The sequence below is a fragment of the Myodes glareolus genome, chromosome 23, assembly GCF_982192425.1.
Source record: "Myodes glareolus chromosome 23, mMyoGla1.1, whole genome shotgun sequence".
NCBI classification, from domain to species: Eukaryota; Metazoa; Chordata; class Mammalia; order Rodentia; family Cricetidae; genus Myodes; species Myodes glareolus.
Window position 1 is genome coordinate 6926351 of NC_142048.1, and position 19835 is coordinate 6946185.

The 19835-nt window shown below is 44.4% G+C and overlaps 1 protein-coding gene across 11 annotated transcripts in view; it reads left to right on the top strand.

The window, feature by feature from the left end:
- The window catches only part of Csgalnact1 (chondroitin sulfate N-acetylgalactosaminyltransferase 1), a 316687-nt gene that overhangs the window by 218019 nt on the left and 78833 nt on the right, over positions 1-19835 (top strand). For all 11 annotated transcript variants that reach the window (XM_087901164.1, XM_087901160.1, XM_087901163.1 and 8 more), the window contains one exon: positions 7375-8292. In XM_087901164.1, the coding sequence (XP_087757290.1) occupies positions 7665-8292 (628 nt within the window). In that variant the 5' untranslated portion in view covers positions 7375-7664. The remainder of the gene's footprint in view (positions 1-7374; positions 8293-19835) is intronic.

Consider the following 19835-nt stretch of genomic DNA (forward strand, 5'->3'; position numbering starts at 1 on the left):
TTTACACATAACAAATTATCCCCAAACCTGGAAGTTTAAAATCTAGGTACTTATCACATCTCACAAGAGCTTGGGAGTAGTTTCTCAGCTTGGTGGTCTCTCATGAGGTTGCCCTGAATTTGTCATGCGTTTATCATTTTCAAGGTTTGACAATGGCTTTGAAATCTTTATCTATCCACATTGGCTGGCCCAGCTCAGTTCCCCAGGGAGTTGCCTGGAGATTTGCCTTTATCACCTCATGCTCTGTCCCTAAGGGCCTCCTGAAAAGAAGATTGGAAGAATAAAGGGGGGAAGGAGAGAGAGAGAGAGAATATGAGAGAGCAAGTATGAGAGAGTGAAAAGCCAATGGTGCAGCTTTTTAAATATCTTTTCACACATAAAATAACAAATCTCTCTCTCTCTCTCTCTCTCTCTCTCTCTCTCTCTCTCTCTCTCACACACACACACACACACACACACACACACACACACACACACACCTTTTCTGCTCCATTTTGCTGGTGACACACATCAAACCCCAAGTCCACGTGGGACAAAAGAGATGGTGGTAGGAATTCCAGGACACAGCCTCCTTGAAAGGTCATTTTGGGAGATGGCTGACACCTACCCCCCGCCACACACAAGAATTTCAGTGAGGTTTTGAGGTGAAGGGGATTCTAAGTGTCTAAGCACAGCTTACAATGCTAGATTATATCTATTTTGGAGGGCATTTGCAAACCCTGAATAAGAGTAAGAATAAGAATAAGAATAAGAATGCTTACATACTATCCTTTCCATGCCTACCCGGGATGCTGTGTTCGTCCCCGAGATGTGACTTTGGTGTATATTCTATTGATACAGTTGGTCCTTCGCCTGGAGCCTCATTTGCTTCCTTGCAATCAAAGAGCTTGCTGTACCCTCCAGAGTGGAGCTGACTGGCAGGGTGGTGTTGGGGTTTCGGCCTACCACTTCCTGACCCAGCAGACACTGCCTGTTTCTTTCCTCCATCTCTTGGCTTGCCTGCACATAGGGTGGAGAGGTCTTGCTGAATTTATTGCATCTCCTTGAATGGATTCCCTTTATCACTCACAAGGACTCTCATTATGCAGCCCTACGCTGCCTGACCTGGTCTTTTCCCAAAGCCACCATCATTCCTGTGTGCTGTGGAATTGGACAGCATTTTATCCATGGGGCTTAGCCTGGAGTCCTTCATGCTTTATGAGCTCCTTGTGGACACAAATAGACCTTTGCAGGTGTTCTGTCATGGTACGTGGCTCTTGTGACCCAAAAGTCTACTGGAAAGAAAATGTCAGCACCTTTCCTAATAGCAATAGCTGTACCGCATACAGATTTTCTAATATCCACTTCACCTCTAGGGCAGCTTGTAGGCTCTGGTTGGTTTCATCTCCTGGGAGCTTAATGGTAACAGTGCCTATGGCCACTGGCATATCTTAGCAGATATGGATCATGCCAATCATTGCCTCGCCCCAGTTTTACTAATTTTTATTTATTTTCTTAGGCCTTGTTCTCACTCCGATGTAATGATAGATGGGAACAGGTCACTGCTACTTTATAGCTATCTATTTTAATGGCATTCGTCTGTTTAGGGCTCAAATTACAGTTCTTTTAAAAGACACCAGATCCTACAAATTCTTGTAAACTGACTGAAGATGGAATTTGTACTTAGCACACTTCTTCTCTCTTCCCCTGTCTCTCTCCCTTCCCCATGTGCATGTGTGTGCGTCTGTGTCTGTGTTGGGTTATAAGAAAGCCAGCAACCTTGAATGTCAGGAGTCATACATCCACCTTTGTGATACAAGGTCCCTCACTGGACCCAAGACTCATGAATTAGACTGGGCTGGCTGGCCATCAAGTCCCAGAGATCTGCCTGTTTCTGCCCCCCACCCCAGTGCTTTTTACTTGAGGCCCGGGAATCAGACTCAGATCTCTATGCCTTCCGATAGGTGCTTTCCCAACTCAGTCATCTGCCCAGACTCTTGCGTATGATTTTTTGGGGGATGCATTGTCTGTCTTTTCATATAGAGAGAAAATCCTCAGTGGAAGAGCTGAAGTCAATGTTGTTGGATCACCACTGTGTTCGTCAGAGGTCAGGGGAAGTTTCCAGATAGATGTTCCTTGGTCTGGGTGGGTTGTCAGGACTGCCGTCCGCCTTCTTTTTGAAATCTGGTGAGATTCATTCTATCACTAGATTCCTCGACATATTACGTCCTTCAGAATGCCTGTCTTCAAAGCTTAGGACGAGCTTCCAGTTCCTTAGGCACTCCTAGCCAGGTATTGTAGCTCTCAAGCTCCTTAGGGTTATTCTAATATGAAGGGATAGAGCCCCACCTGCCCTGAGAAGACTGAGTGGGAAGGCCCTGGCCCCATTCAACAGGCTTGGTCTTCCCAGGAGACTATGGAGAAGCCTCGGCCCAACATGGTACCACTCTCAGAGCTTGCAAGAATGGCATTGGGATGCATGTGTCCTTCAGTCCAACTGGTAAATACAGTGGCAAGATATGGCACATGATCACAGACTGATCCTTAGGGGCCAGCCAGGAATGAGACAGCATTCGGTAAAGCCATCAGTGAGGATGAGTCCATAAAAATAGAAGTGACAGGAAGTCTGACAAATGCTAGGATTTCTGACAATTATGAAACTCATGTACCCACTTCTTTTCAACCAAGCATCACAAATCATGTAATAACAGGGTTGTCTTCTTCCTCCACATTCCCTAGCTGTCCCGTAGATTTCGTGAGAGACTTAGCAAGGCTGAAAATCTGAGTTCCTTGTCTAAGTTTTTAAAACAATAGCACAGTGTGACTGTGATCTCATAAAGCTATATTTTTACTGTCATGTTGAGTGTGTAGTAGTGCCTGGTAATTGCACTGTACTTCTCATCTGCAAGACAGTAAACACCCGATGCCCATTAACTCTAATTCTCCAACTCCTCTGCCAAGACCAGAGACTGTGTTGTGCCTCCATGGCCCCACCGGTTCATCTGTGTTACTGAAGTGTCCTCTGAGGGGGCAAAGCTGGGAAAACGACACCCGCTCTAAGAATGGCATACTGTGGGCTAGGTAAAATGTCTGTTATCCACAGAAGCAAGATCACGAAGGATTAGTGTTTCCTGACTGCAGCAACCAAACGGCTGCCTTTCAGCCTCTGCACTATCACTGGTTACTGTGTTTGATTACAGATTAGATTTCTGGAAACCTTAGGAAATCTTGTCTGTTAAAGGATGCAGAATGCTGTTTCTGTTGCATTGTCTGCATTTTACAAAGAAAAACATTTCCAGTTCTTTGGTAGCAGTTTTTGGCATCCTGTTTTTTCTTTCTAAATGTCTGTTCTTCTGTTCTATAGTCTGTTCGCTCTGCTGAGAAGTTCCTTTGCTGTGAGGTCCCCTAGTTCATATAATAATAGTTGTCAATTCTGGACAGTTATTTTTGTGTTTTTAGGATTGTATCCAGGAAGTTTTTTGCCTATGCCTGTGTTTTGTTTTCTATGTTTATTTCTAGTGATTTCAGCATTCCAAGTTTTAATTTAATGCTTGTTCATTTTAATTTAATGTCCATGTTTAATTTTTTTCTGGGTGAGAGATACCATATTGATACCATCTTTCTTCTTCATGTCAGTATCTGGTGTTTGAAGCATCATTTATTAAATAGGATGGGTGTGTCCAGTGACAATTTTGTCAAAAATTTGGTATCCATAGCTATGAGGGCTCATTTCTGGGTCCAATTTACGTTCCATGGCCTGTATGTCTGTGCTTATGACAGCATCATGCTGTGGCTGTCATGATGGCTCTGTACTGTAGTTTGAAGTCACATGTTCCGATAACTCTGGCACCATTCTTTTGCATAGGATTCTTTGGCCATCTGTGATCTCTCTGTTCCCATATGAAGTTTAGGATTTTCCCCTCCCCCACACTAATTCCATGAGGAATATCATTTGAACTTTGATAGAAATTGAATCTGTACATTAATTTTGGTAGTGTAGCCATGTAAAGAGGTTCGATGAAGGTAGAGAGGAGGAAGAAGCACATGTGTGTTACTGGAGAGGACACTGGTGATGGGACACATGTGTGTTACTGGAGGGGACACTGGTGATGGGGAACACGTGTGTTACTGGAGGGGACACTGGTGATGGAGGACATGTGTGTTACTGGAGAGGCCACTGGTGATGAGCACTTGTGTGTTACTGAAAAGGACAGTGGTGCTGGGGAACATGTGTGTGTTACTGGAGGGGACACTGGTGATGGGGCACATGTGTGTTAATAGAGAGGGAACACTGGGAGCCACAGCGGGGAGAGGAGCTGGAAGTTGGCAAGATGAATGACTGGGGGGAAATCAGTCAAGCATGGATGAAAATACTGCAGCTAAACCTGTTACTTTGCCTGTTGATGAAAACTGAAAAAGTCTTTTGTTTCATAAAATATCTTGGTTTTATTGCCGTTTTTTTCCTCTTTTTCTCTGATGAATGGAGTTCAAGTAACCTAATGAATTTCCAAAGCCTCAGTAACTAGACTTTAAAACATAGTTTATTTGTGTGTGCATGTATATATATACACATACATTTATACATACACACACACACACACACACACACACACACACACACACACATATATATGAAAGTTGGTTTTCTCATTCTACCATATGGGTCCTAGGCATCAAAATCAGGACAAGACTTGGAGAAAGGTGTTTTTACTCACTGAGTCACCACAACCTCCAGTACTTGTCAGCAAAGGACTTATGAGTATAACACGTAGCCTGCAGTTTTAATTTTCTGCTAATCTTTTTTGTTGTTGTTTGAGACAGGGTCTCTCTACATAACCCTGGCTGTCCTTGAACTCACCATATACTATGCTGGAGTCAAACTCAGAGATCTGCCTGCCTCTGCCTCCATCATGCTAGAATTAAAGGCATGCATCACCACTGCCCTAGTTTTAATTTTCCTAACTGTAGTCTTAATGAGTTACTCCAGTTAAACCAACATGGCTTCAATCCATTATGCAAATGTAACATTTATTCCATTAAAATTTGTTAGCATGATTGCATCTCTTTAGTTTTCACAGCACAATAAATTGTGTTGGATGTTCCATTTCTTTGTTTTTTGATTTTCTTATTTTGCCTGTAATGACAACATATTTAAAATAAAAGTCTTTTAAATGGCAAAATAATGTGATAACATGTCCTCACTGATAATTTAATACTTGGCTATAATGAGCTTGTCTGAGAGATTTCATTAAAAACAGCAAGGTGCCTGAACATCAAAACCAAGATGGCTTTAATCACAGAATTATAGTAATTATACAAATCCCAAGATTTTCATCGGACATAAAAGGCTTTCAAGGGCAAGCCTACCCTTTAAACCTGGTACGAATAACTATGCATTGTTCTAAATTAGAGCTGAGAGACTCCTTGGGTCCAGAGAAACACTGGAGAATATATCAGAGAGAAAACATTATATAGTAAACTCTTACAGAAAGTGGAGAAATCAACAATTTTGGTGGAGTGGGGACATTCGTAAGAGGCTTCTCTCCTGGGCAGTGGGAGAGGACCTTCTAGGTGTGAACATCAAAAGGAGCAGGTGCATGATGCATTCGCAACAGTGAGCCTGGATCAGTGCCATGTTCTGCGTGCAGAGACTGACTTGGAGCCTCCTGTCCCCACCAGGGATCTGGAGGCGCAGTTTGTCTGGACTCTTTCTTCCCATCAAGACTGGGACACAACACTAGGAAAGGATGTGGCCAAGACCCTAGATTTCTAAGGTTGAGCATGGATACTATAAAAATAATTTCATTATTATAGGGATTATTTAAAATGCCATTTTCATAAAATGGCAAAGTGCAGGCCCTCCTTGATTTAGGGGAGCTGGTGTGTAAAGATACACACAGGAAGGCTTTATAAAAATATCCCTAATCAAAAGATTCGTTTCATCTATTTTTATTGATTCATTAATTAATTTATGGTTATGATGTTGAAGATGATTTACAAAAAGAGAGCACTTCAAAACTAGCACGTCAAGAGATGTTGTCTGAGAGAGAAGGAGAAAGGGGGGCCTTGCGCACATGGAGATGGTGTGCCTGGCTTGCTCCTCCTCTATTACAAGGATTGGGTGTTGGGTACAGTCATTCTAGGAATTTTGCCACTAACTAAGCAAGACACAGAAGTTCTCATTTGGGCTGAAGAGCCATGCCACGCATCTGAGTCCTGACAAGACAGCATCTCATCTCTGTTCTCCTAACCCATCCCTCTCTGTGATAAGGGATGCAGGAATGGTTGTGCAGTTTGGTTGGACAGCTGCCGCAGATCCTTCCAGCTGTGTTATCATCAGTACATTTTGTTTGCATATTTATGTTTTGATTTACAAACATGCTTACACTTAATATCTGCCATAAACAATTTCCATAAATCTTCCGTAAATAGTCAATCAATTGGCTATTGATTGTCGTAGTGAACAAGCCCTCGGTGTCTTAAGACACTTCATGTAACTGAGTGTGGGGCTCATGAAAATCTCAACAACTGTAAGGTTTGTGAACATGTGGTGACCAAAATTACTTAGAAATCAAATGCCCAGTGAATCCGTGGGTTTCTTGCAGTACTCACCCAAGCTGCACAGGGAGACTTTGTGGAAGCTTTGATTCTCAAGATAAAACACATGCACTTTGCACCTCATGGCCTGTTCCACCACACACCAACAGTGAACACCTCAGCCCAGAGTGATGCTGTGAATGGCAGTGTATTTATTGCGCATGCAAAAGTTTCCACTCTGTGGACACATAATGGCTTGATTATAGTAGAAAAAGACTTACAATATTTTCCTTCTGTTGTTCCTCAGAATGTATCAAGTTAGTGTAACTTGGATTTGATTGTGTTGAAATAATTGGTTTAAATAATTTCTATGTGAGCTTTCCCCTAGGGCTTCAGAAATAATAGCTAAGCAAATGTTGACTTGGGATCAGGGCAACGTTTTCAATAATTTCTGAAAAAATCTTTAAATGGACGGCTACTGTTTTTCATTACATATTTATGTAAAGTGCTTTTCTTAGCATCAGTGATTACAGAATCAAAATACTGATCAGTTCTGCAAAATGATGAAGGTGCGTTGCCATCCTGCAGGATCAGATATTCAGCCGCGGTTGAATTATGTCAGGTAACCACATCCCCCTCATTAATATGCACATTTGCTTACTCGGCCATAAATGTTGAAATTATATGAATATAAATGAATTGCTTTAAAATAAATGTATAGTTTGTGATAGCTAAATATTTGATTTGGGTGATTATTTTGTATACCTATATACTTTGGATGAGGTGGAAAGAGGTCTTGACTGGAAGTTCCATTGTGAATGGAAACACTAAAGGTCCCTGTCTTCTGTGTCTCCTCAGGATCCCCTCGTCTTCGGCACAGCAGGAAGGCTATGATGGGAGCAAATGAAAGAACTTGGAGGCGCCACTTAATTGATTGTTTCTGCCTAGAAGATCTTTTGGAAGCAGGAGAGCAGTCTTACGTAATGGTTGACTTCCTAAGGCAGACCACCTTCTAGAAGGAAATGGATGAAATTGGTCCAGGGGACTTCAGAGGCACTGTGGTCTAACCAGGAAAGCCCTTGTGCGGGGCCTTCCCGGCGCCCTGGGATGCTGCTCACGCTGGACGCATGGCCTGCAGCTGAGTGACGATGGTCCGTCGTGGGCTGCTGGGGTGGATTTCTCGGGTGGTGATTCTGCTGGTTCTGCTCTGCTGTGCCATCTCTGTCCTCTACATGTTAGCCTGCACCCCAAAAGGCGACCAGGAGCAGCTAGGACTGCCACGGGCCAATGGCCCCACGGGCAAAGATGGCTACCAAGCTGTGCTGCAAGAGCGTGAGGAACAGCATCGCAACTACGTGAACAGCCTTAAGCGACAGATCGCACAGCTCAAGGATGAACTGCAGGCACGCAGTGAGCAGCTCCGCAGCGGGCAGGACCAGGCCAGCGATGCCACCGGCCTGCGCTCAGGCTGGGATCCTGCACCCAAAGCTCAGGCTGACCTGCTGGCCTTCCTGCGCGGGCAGGTGGACAAGGCTGAGGTCCATGCAGGTGTCAAGCTGGCCACCGAGTATGCTGCCGTGCCTTTCGATAGCTTCACCCTGCAGAAAGTGTACCAGCTGGAGACTGGCCTGACCCGCCACCCTGAGGAGAAGCCAGTGAGGAAGGACAAGCGCGATGAGTTGGTGGAAGCGGTCGAATCGGCCCTGGAGAGTCTGAACAGCCCCGTGGAGAGCAGCCCACACCAGCGTCCTTACACGGCTGCGGACTTCATAGAAGGTTGGCATGCTTTGAGATTCTGGGGATGCAGAGCGGGGATAGAGAAAACATTTTGTCTCCAGGATGACTGGTGGTGAGTTTTATGAGGGAGACACCAGTTTGCTTTTTCAGATGCTTTTTCTTCTCCCCTCTTTCTCTTGGAAACCGCACTAAATACAGTTAGCTGTTCTGTGTTAGAAGAAGGTAAAACTTCATGCTTTGGAAAGTAAAGCGCTTGTCTGGAAAGCATTCAAGAAAGGTTCAGATTCTCCACACCCAGAAAGGCAGCTCATAGTTTTAGTAAAAGATCTTGTATGAAAAAATCAGGTGGCGAACAATCGAGGAAGACACCCATTCTCATCCTCTGGTCTCCACATGCAAACTCTCGTGTGCAGAGATAAAACAAAACATAGATATAAAACTCTCAAACCCTAATAGAAGATACGAGTAATTTCATTGTGTCTTTTACCCTAGACACTTCTAGGAACTGGGCTGTGCTATGAGACCCAGAAGAATGCACAGAGCAAAGCATTCACATGGGCAGACCCTGTTGGGAACATGTTGCGTGTACTCCGTGTGTTCAGCAGAACCCGTTAGGAGATAAGGGCAAGCCAGGTGCTACAGATCCCAGGAGACAAAGGCAGGATTTGAACCCGAAAAGACTGAGCCTCGAGTGCACATCCCTAACTGCAGTGTCGCGTGTAGATGGTCATAGCTGATGGAAATGGGAGGAGTGGTTCACTCTTTTCAAGGGTGCAAGTCGGTCTGGGACCGACTGTGTCTGTGTCTGATTCTTTAGGAGACATTCTCCTTACCTACTTGGAAGACTCGTTGGTATCTTATTCTCGCATTATCACTGGTTCTGAAACTTCTACTAAATTGAGCTAAGTTGTTGAGGGCGTATAGTTCCATTGCTTGACCTTTGGATAGGATCTTCTTCAACATGGCCAGAAACAGAGCTGTGTCTTCTTACCTGTCACCTTTTCTGTCAGGAAACCGTGCCATTGCCCCCAGGAAAGACAGTTTCTCATCAGTCAGAACTTCTCCCAGGCAGGGGTGACAGCCAAAATGGTCAAGTATTTGCAGTGGAAGTGTAAGGAGCCAAGTTCAATCCTTCAGGACCCGCCCCCCACCACCACACACAAAGCCAGGTGTGACAGTGCACACCTGTAATCCCAGTTCTACGGCAGTGCGCACCTGTAATCCCAGTTCTAGGGAGGAAGAGACAGGAATATCACTGAGACTCACTAGCCAGCTGGCCGAGACTGCTTGGTACATTCCAGGCCCATGGAAGACCCTGGCTTCTGCATGCATGCATACATGCAGCTACACACACAAGAGCACCCATGAAGGTGCTTGCACACATACATACACACATACATACCCCTCTGCTATTTTTTTTTGCTTTCTTTATGCACTTGGCTAACTTGTGATTTTTAAAAATTTTATATTTGAGCCATAACTCCATGAAATTTTAACATAGAACCATTTGTCATATACTTAGAGCCACTCAAAGAAATCATTTACGTGATCCATCTTTTGCTGAGAGGATTTTTGCAATTCATGTATCTGAGATACAAAAAAGACAGCGCATCTCTAGCCACAAACAAGTCTGCTAACAAGCACATGCTGGCATTCAGGAAGAGTTCAGGTTGGGATGAGGCAGCATCACATTTGCTGATGCTTCATAGCTAATGAGCTGCCTCTACATGTATTATTTTACTCGCTGACCCTCGGGGGGGAACATTAAACATCATTTTAAAGAAACCACTGTTCTGCCACGCTCCCTTGAGTATGCTATAGATTGCTGCCCACGTACAAAGTAATCTGAAAAGAGCTTGATTACAAATCAATGCCTGCAGCCTGGAAAGCTTGCCCTTTTGATTTTCAATCTGCCTTCGTTTTTGAAATCTCCATCTGCCTTTCTTTATCTGGTCTTGCTATGTAAAGGCAGTCTTTCTCAGTCAGCAGGGGCACTAACCCAGGTTTGTTTGCTCTGATACCTGGCTGGCTATCCGTTAGAGGTCCATGGTGTTGGGTCCATGTATAAAACACAAATGCTAGTCCAGGGGCGATCAATTCACATGTAGCTTCTGAATTTGATATAAGTCTAGACAGTTATTCTCATGGGCTATATCAATGAAGACAATACTCTTTAAGTATATTTGTGTGTAACTGATGGTCACAAAGAGCTCAGGTTATTTAATTTTTAAATTGTTATCCATAGCGAAGCAATATGGGGGCCGTCATTGTTGGTCACAGGAAGTGAGGCATTTGGGAGGAGTCTACAAGTCAGAGGAAGATGCAGGAAGTAGACTTGAAGTTGAACACAAGGAAGAAATTGAGAAGAGCGTTGCCTCAGAACTGAGTGCCATTCCTGTCACTGCAGGAATGGGCGGGAGTTGTCGATTGTGGTTCTTGTTGCAGAGAGGTGCGTGAACTGAATTATACCTGATCTTCTCCATCCTGGCTCACTTTTCCTTCATCTACACCTATTCAAAATAAAAAAAGCAAATGGGGAAAAGTCCCCTTGAGATCTGTTCTCTACACTGAGTTTGAGCAGTAATAAGGACTTCACTGGGAGTAATATATTTTAAACAACTTATTTGCATTTCTAAACATAACTGGAGAGAAAATGATTTTGTCTGATGTATAAGACTTTGGTGGTCCAAAGTTAGAGTCATTTAGCAAAAATCATGGAAAATTAAGTTAAACAGGAGTGTTTTGTGTGCTCAGGGGATTTTAAATGAAGTCAGCAAATCTGCCTGCAGCTGAACTAGCAAGGCCAGGATGGGGCTCCTGGTGGCTATACTAGTTTCTTCTGTTGCTATGACCAGATTCTTTACAAGAAGCAACTTGCAAATTGGCTTACAAGTTTTAGAGAATATAGCTTACCCTGGAGAAAGGAGCATGGTGGGAGGCAGATTCACGACAGGCGGATGCTCTCAGCTCACATGCTAGTGGACAAGAAGCACGGAGCTTGTGAGCACGTGGGAAGTAGGCTGGGGCTGTAGAGTCTTAAGGCCCTTCCCCAAAGACCCCCTGCTTCCAGCCTGACTCTGCCTCCTAAAGGCTCCACAACCTTCCAAAGATGGCACCTTTCACTGGGGACTAAGTGTTCAGACAAATGAGGCCATGGGGACATTTCCCATTCATACAGTAACAGTACTTAAAGAAATCATCAAGCCATGCAGGATGGATTGAGGTTTAACACTTAGGCCATCTGGGGTTGCTGTGACAGCTCTGTACTTCTGTAAAGCTGGCAGAAGGAGAACATCACACTTCTGCCTACATAGTTTATTGTGTACAGGGCTTATTATTTCTCTCTTAAATCTAAGGGGAGCAGAAGTTATCTCTGTGTTCAGGGTATCTCGTAGGCACTGACGTTTTTGTTGGATTCTCATTTAATAGCATTACTTTTTTGCAGCATTTGGGATAAGAAGCGAACATCAAGCCTCTGCCTCAGAATGTCTAACTGTTCGTCTTCTTGTTCCTTTACATTTTAGTACTTATTCTGTCAGAAGGAGATATACACACGGGCATACCATTGACATGTGTCTTTGATTTCACATTTCCTTAAGAGAGTCATGGATATGTTTGACATCGTTTCACAAAGCAATTTACCTTCCTAAATCTTCTGCAATCCAAATAAGTGACAGTGGGACCCCTACATGCGCTCTTAGTGTCTGTTCTCACAGTACGGCTGTTCTGTCACTCGCCTGTGACACTCTCCTTCCTGTAGCTACTGCAGGCTTAGTGGCATGGCAAGAGAGTTCCCACGCCGAAAGGCTCAAATTAGGGTGCGATGGAGTCAAACTCTGACTGTCAGAAAGGCTTTGAGGGGGCTGCAATTTGAACGTGCCCCTCCAAAAATTCAGATGGTGACAGTGTGTCAGTCTTGAGGGCTTGAGCATTCACAGATTAAAGCCTCATGAATATGACTGAAGCCTTTACAAAAAAAGGCTTCTTGCACAGCATCCTCTGTAGAGGATGCAGGGCTGCACAGACAATGAGCCTGAGCTTAGGGGGGTCCCCCACTGTGAAGAAGTTCATCCTACCCTTTACAAACTTGTAGTACGAGGGCCGGCTTGTTGGGGTATCTGTCCTGCCTGATACCCCACAGTCGGCATGCCCCAAAGAGAAAATCACACACAGGATTCCATAAGGTTATAAACTGATTGGCCCATTAGGTCAGGCTTCTTATTAACTCTTATAACTTATATTAACCCATTATTCTCATCTATGTTAGCCATAATGGCTCCGTACCTTTCTCAGCTGGGCAAGTTACATGTTGCCTCTTCAGTGGTCTGCGCAGGAGTGGCTGAGGGCTTCCTGTGTCCCAGAATACTCCCAGTCTCTTTGCTCCACCCCTACGTCCTGTCTGGCTTTCCCGCCTATACTGCCTGCCTGACCAATCAGCGTTTTATTAAAATATGATTGACAGAATACAGACAATTCTCCCGCACCACAAACTGTCCTGCTTCAGGGATTCTCTCATAGCTGCAAAACTGACTAGGAGAGAGATGCCCTGAGATATATTTTCAAACCAGGTAATTTGGAGGTTGCTCTATAACCCTGTAGCAAGTTGTTCGGTCAGTCCTGACCTCCTGTCCGTTACAATCAAGACTCTGGGGAGCTTTGGAGTTTTTGAGATCCACTGGTTGTTTGTCACTATGTGACATCTACAGGACACTGTGATCAGTTTGTTCAAGCTGGCTTTGTCAAGTACAATGCAACTCCAGTCTGGAGTTTAGCAACCTATGAGAAGCAATATGCCAAGGACGACACCGGGAAGGAAAGAGGCTCAGCATTCATGTCAGGGACATGCCTCTTGTTAGCCACTTGGTGATGGGGTAAAAATGATACGATATCTTCTAATGAATTGCTGCACATCTGGGGATCCAGTTGCAGAAATAGGGAATAATGGGGATTCTGCACCCTGGGTTACCCTTGACTTATTTTTAGGGTATGGTGATATACCAGGGAGCGGGGATGGGGGTGGGGGGTTGGGGAGAACTGTGGAAAACATAAAAGTCTGGAAGGTCTCAAGGGAGACCTTAGCATCCTAAGCCAGTGTCTAAAAAAAAAAAAGCAAAAAAACCAAACCAAAACAAAACAAAAAACTGAAGGCCCAGAACTCTTGATATCGGTTCTGCTGGAATAGCAGCACTGGTTGGTCTCTCCTTACCAACCAGTAAGTCTTTTTTACTGGTTTTTAGTGGTCTTAAAAACAGGCCTGTAAGGCACCGGGCCACTCTCTTGCTCACTTATCTCCCCTCTACTGCTGTCAAATCTCATTTGTTTGCTGATGCTTTAATTTAGTACATGAAGGACTAAATGATACACATTCTTGAATGGGAGATAAGAGGCTTAAATGTTGGTCAGCGGCTCAGAGCTGCACGTGGCGGGGTAAATTCCTCCTGCAATGGTGTCAAAAAGGAAAGTAGCTTTGGTTTCTTTCTAGTGGGCAGGAATCCAACTTCTGGGCACCCCATTCAGACCCTCAATCCCAGAGAAGAATACACTGCTGTTGCACAGTTATTTGAGATCCTGCGTTTTTACTTTGTTCGGGGCTCTGCACATATGTGGCTGTCCTACCTCTGACACGGGAGGGGTAGGGAAGGGCCTTAGTATCAGAGAAGCAACTCCGCAGTTCTAACACCCTTGCAGAGGGCAGTTCCATTGGCCTTTAAGAAACTGGAAAACAGGGAACCCGTGCAGGGCCTGTATTTTGTAAGAAGACTGAGAAATTGTTAAGAATGGCTTTCGGGTGCGATTTTGTGACTGGCAATTTTAGTATCCTTATTTGAGGTAAGTTAGTTCTCACCGAACTTTTTAAAAGGAGCTTTCATTATTCCTTTTTTATTTAAACTACATTTTTTCCATTTATTTTGTATACCAACCAGTTTTCCTTCCCTCCTCTTCTCCAATCCCCTCCCCTTTCCCATCCACCCACCTCCCTACACACCCCTCCCCACCCACCTCTCCCCCATTTCCATCCAGGCAGGCCTCCCACGGGCTTGTGTAAAGCTTGACCCGTGAAGTTGAGACAGGACCCAGCTCCTCCCCTTACATGGAGACACTTGACTTAACTTCTACCTTAAGATGTTGTGAGACTCTAGGGTGTAGCTCAGCGGAGCAATGATTTCTTAATATGTGTGGGCTATAAGGTTCTAGCCCCATAACAAAAAGGAAAAAGAAAAAAAAGAAAAGAGGAAGAGAAGGGAGGAGGAGGAGGGAGGCCATGAGGAAGGAAAAAGAGACTGAGGGAGGGGGAGGGAGGAAGAAAGAAAAAAAGAGAAAGAGAGGAAAAGGGATGGATGGGAGGGGAATAAGGGAGAAGATAAGACAGGGATTGTTGCAAGGGGAGAAGGGTAAGGGACAGGGTAGTGAGGGAGAGGAGGAGGAGAGGGAAAAGACCCATGCGGGAGGGGCAGAGGGAATGAATAGTGGAAAAGGCAATTTGTGATATTGTGGGAGAACCAGGATGGAGGACGAGGGGACCAGGGCATGGCACAGTTTGGAAGGATATATGAGCTATAAAGGTTAGAGGAACAGGCAAAGGGTACCTTCATACCCATGTGTAGCTAGGGGTTTGCTGGGCCTGCTGCTCAGACCCCAGCTTTCTAAGCCATGATGGGTGGTAGGTGTTGATTCTGGGAAAGGAGTCATTTTGAACCTGGCTTCTCCAACTGGGGACTAATCGGGGCCCCATCCTCAGACTTCATCAGCCTGTGTGTATGGTGTACCTCTTCTGTGCACAGAAGGTCCCAGCTGTTTGAGAGTTAATAAAGGACAAAGCCAGTTGTCAGACTTAAAGACCTAATAAGTTGTTTAAGCAGAGTGACAAAACTCTGAGTGAGGGAGACTTGAGTGGAGGAAAGCGACCCTTGGTGCCGTGAGCTTTAGAACCAGTAGCAGATAGCAGCCGAGAGGGAAAGGACGAGGTTGAAGATGGTGAGGTATGAGTTGGGCTTAAAGGACAAGAGTGGGGACCTGGAGAGGGAAGGTGGATTAGAACCTAGAGGAAACAGAGAAGGGAATACCGTACTTCTGGAAGCGAGACTGACTTGAGCATGGGTTAAGAAGAGAGGCCGTCATCACCAGCAAACAGGTGAGAGTCAGTGGATTGTCTGAGCCTGAGGGTGGTCGCAGGGATGCTTTGGATCTGGAAGCGAACCACAGCTGGAAGAGGCTCTAGAGCCCCAGCTAGCCTCCTCCTCCCACTTCTGCAGGTTTCTAGTGTTCCACCAACTCCAGCATCCTGCAGAGCCCCTGGACCCTCTAATGGTGATTGCTCTGGCTTATTCCAGCTGGTTGCATGCTTGTACACGTTCTGACATTTCATAAGCACAATCTCCAATTTCATGTAAACTCCTCTTTCCCTGTGATGAGGGCCTCTCATTATCTCTACTTAGCCCAGGCGGAATCTGAAATTGGAAGAGGTTGAGAACTCTAAGTCTGCACAGCTGGTGAGCAACAGCAAACCCTGAGAGTTCTGCTGCCTCTGCTCGAGAGGTGACTGGTTAAATATACTAAACAGTCTTGGAGTGACGTCAGACAATCTTTCTTAAAACAGGTGCAGGACTTAAAAACATACTGGGTAGCGGCCTCCTACTTGTGACTTGTTAAAAGATCCTTAGGAAGTTGTATTGTTCAAAAGTGAAGGAAAAATGTATGTTGGGGAGACAGAAAGAGGCATAGAAAAAAAATGTGCAGAAGACAAAGTCTTTAAGGTTGTTTTGTTTTGTTTGTCATGGGCTGGTTTCATGAGGCCCACGCTAGCCTCAAACTCACTATCCAGATGAGAATGCCCTTGAGCTCCTTGCCTGGCACATTCCACTTCCCATGGTCAGGGCTAGCAATGGATTGATTTAACCGAAGGAAGATGTAGATTGACTAACAGTAAAATCAACAGTAGGAAAAATGATAGAAATTTGTCACATGACTGGAGGCTGGGAAGTCCAAAACAAAAGAAAATCTAGCCAAACTCACTGCAGGGAGGGAATGCGTCACTGACGCGAGGGAATGCGTCGCTCAGAAGGCAGGTCTATGAATTCATTCTTGGCCTGATTGTCTCTTGAAGATGCCATCCCCTAATATTGTTACAATCAGAGACTTCAGCATGTTTTAGAGGCGACAGTGGAACTGCAGAAGGTTTATTTTTAAACCTTTGACATTAAAAGCTTTATGCGAACTGCTGGGACTTGTTCTCTCAGAATGATTGCAGAGCTATAGGAAAAGGAAGCCGAGAAGATGCTGAATCTGAACACCTCACAGGCTTCCCCTCAAGGCTGTGTGCTTGCTAGTCAGTTTCTTAAGGGCATAGGCAAGGCTTACCTTGCTGTCCTGTAAAGCCTACTTTCCATGTTCTTTGTATGTGAGGGTGATAACCCTGGGGATCTCACTCACCCTCCCTTTGCCTCCTGCTGCCCTTCTCACTCTATCTCCTGAAGCTCATCATAAAACACACCTTGACCTGCCTCCTCTGCAGAGCGCCTCACCAAGAGAGCCCTGGATCGCTGTCTAGCCAACAATTTATGTTGTTTCCTTGGCGAAATATTTTCTGAGTCTTGCCCCTGGAAGTCTTTCCTCATTCTTTCCAAAGGAGCATCTCAGATGTGAGGTCATTGCTCAGATTTCTCCAGCTAGTTTGTCAGTTCTTTGTTCAGATTTGACTGACAGCTGACACTTACTGACCGCTTTTAGAAACAGTAACTGAAAAGCCTGAGTTCCCTGTTCACGGATGGCAAACATTCACAGCAGTCTTTTATTCTTGATTATTCCATTTGGAGCTCTGTTAAGTGAGGCTTTGAGAAGTGTGATTCCCCAGGTCCTGCGGCTGGGGAGTGGAGAAGCCTTGTCTCCTGGTCCTCTTACCCTTCCTTCTCTGCAGTAACCTTTAGCGGGTGTGAGCGGTGTCTAAACCAGCTTTCGCCTCCTATGTCCTATTGAACACACTACACAGCCTTTACAGAAAGAAATCACTTGAAATTCTTTGGAAGACATACTTTTATAAAATATGAGGTTACATACAGTGCTCACATTTGGCGATTTTCTCTGCCTTATAGTTTTACTGTCCGTAGGCAACGTGGATGGGAGGATGCTCCCCACAGTAGTAACCACTATGCGCAGGTTTCCAGCTTGAACCACAACTCTGAAAATACAAACTCAAACCCTGAGAGCTCAGGATACACGGGTGGGAAAGTAACTTTCTAGTAAATGAGTTTCTTTTTCTGTGTCAAGCTTTGTCAGTTCCTTCTTGATTTAGAATCTAATAATTAAGGCACTTTTAAAGACTTTCGTATGAAATAGCTTTAGAACTGTGGGGAAATTGCAAACACGGTGTGAGATGCCAACCATGGCACAGTCACCCAGACTGGGAAAGTCACCTTACTGAAGAGTTTGACCTCTGTACTTTCAAGTTCTTTCAACCAACCACAGACTGAAAATATTCGATGGAAAATTCCAGGAAAAAAAAGATTCATCATTTCATTATAGTATGTTAATTTAATTTTCTGTTTTATTATCTTGTACTGTGTTTAATTTAAGTATTAAGCTTTATCGCAAATGAACATGTATACGTAGAGCAAAATCAGTTGTGTGGAGACTTCTGTAATCTCTCTGGGGCCTCTTCGGATTCGTGGACAATGGGGAGCGCCTGGACAATGCTATTAAAGTTTGTTTCCCTCTTTTCACACTGATTCTGAACCTCTTCAGTCTGTACTTGAGGGCTGTCATTCTGTCAGTATTTCACAATATTCCCTTTCCTCTCCGCTGTCCTTCCAAACTGTTGGCGGTCAGCATGTGACTCGGCTTGACTGTTGCGCATGCTCTGCTTCTGTTGTCTTTTTATTCTGGGGTTTCGTTGAAGTCTTTCATATTGACCTATCTCCTTGGTGATGGTGTGAGCCAGGCGAGCATCACTTATTGTGTGGCTGCATTGTCATCTCTGGGGTTCCCATTTGATTCCTGTCATCACCACCCCTCAGCTGAAGTGACCTGTGAGGCTGTGCTCATCCACTTTCTCTGCTGGAGCTTTTAACTGGTTTTCCCTCGCCTTTTAAATTCTCTGGTCCATGGGTCTACTGTCTGTAGCATACCTGGGTCTGGTTCTGATTGATGGTTCTTTGTAGATTGATTGTTTTCCTTGCTTTTCTGATACCTCATATTTTTGCCCCAAACTAGACATCTTGTATAGATAGTGGAGGCTGAGATAACTGAGAATGGCTCTCCACCCCCAGCCTTTAGTGTGTCAGGGGAAGTAGATCATCTACATATTCTTCAACATAGGAAATGCTGTATGCAATACATCTATTTTCACAGGTTGAAAATATTATAGCTTGAAAATTCACCGAATATCTAAAGTTGTAGCTCATTCTAACTTGCCTTAAACATGATCATAAACTTACATTAGTCTAATATTGGATGAAATAACCTACTTTCTATTAAAGTATTGAACGCTTCATGTAGTTTATTAAATGCCTTGCTGAAAGTGGAAAACAAAACAGCGATGCAGACTCCTCCTCTGGTAAGAGAAGGTTCAATCGACTATCATCAGTTGTGGACCAGACCCTCTGTAGTCGGGATGTAGGTGGATGTTTGTTGTTACTGTGGCTACTCTTAGTGAAACAGGGGCTTCAAATATGTCAGTGGTATATGGATTTATGTTTATGTTTAGGATGAGGGTTGCTTTGACTGAGCACAGTCTTTGGGGTCCTGTAATTTAGGACTCCTATGTACTCTGTATCTTAGAGAATGTCTCCTTACATTTTTCTCCTGTGAAATGTAAAAATTCCAAAGATGCCCTAGGCTATTCTGTTGTGACTTGTTTCTGAAGCTTGTTAGCCTGGCTGTGAAGGGGAGCACAGAGCAGTGCAGTGGGGCTGCCGTGCAGTGGGGCTGCTGATAATGTTTGATTAAATCTCAACCTCAGACAGGTACCTCGACACTGGGTTTTGGGATATTCTCTGATCTCACCCCAAGAGGTGAAAGATGACCCCTTTACCTCGTCCTCCCCCAAAGGAGAGAATCTACGATACACTTTCTCACTCAAGTAAGGCTTCCACTCTAGGGGAGAGACAAGGGTTCAGGATTTTCTTGTCTTTCCCTCGTGGCTGCTTCCCCTCAACAGGTAACATGGTGTGGCCTCTAGTAATTCCTTTTGGTCGTTTCTGTTAATAGTCAATCAGAGTCCAGGAGAAAAAAATGGAAAACTGAAAGTTTCTCCAAGAAACAAAAATAAGACAAAATACTTCCCAAGGGACATCCCTGTCCTGTTGCGCTGGCCTCCATCATTTCGGTTTTTCCTTTTCGTGGTTGGCTCCACAAAACAAGTTCTCACGCTGCCACTGCAAATGTAGGGTCAGTTCCTTGTTCTTTGAGGTTAACTTTCTTTTAAGGATTTCTTTTTCAATCTTTGCCTTTAGTTATTCTGGCACATTTTTCTATAAGAAATACTTGTACTTTATTAAATTTTGCCTGGAAACAGAAATGTGAAACTCTCGTTTAAAAAATAATTTAAAGCCTATTGGTTACTTTATTGGCCTGCATTGTCCTTCAAA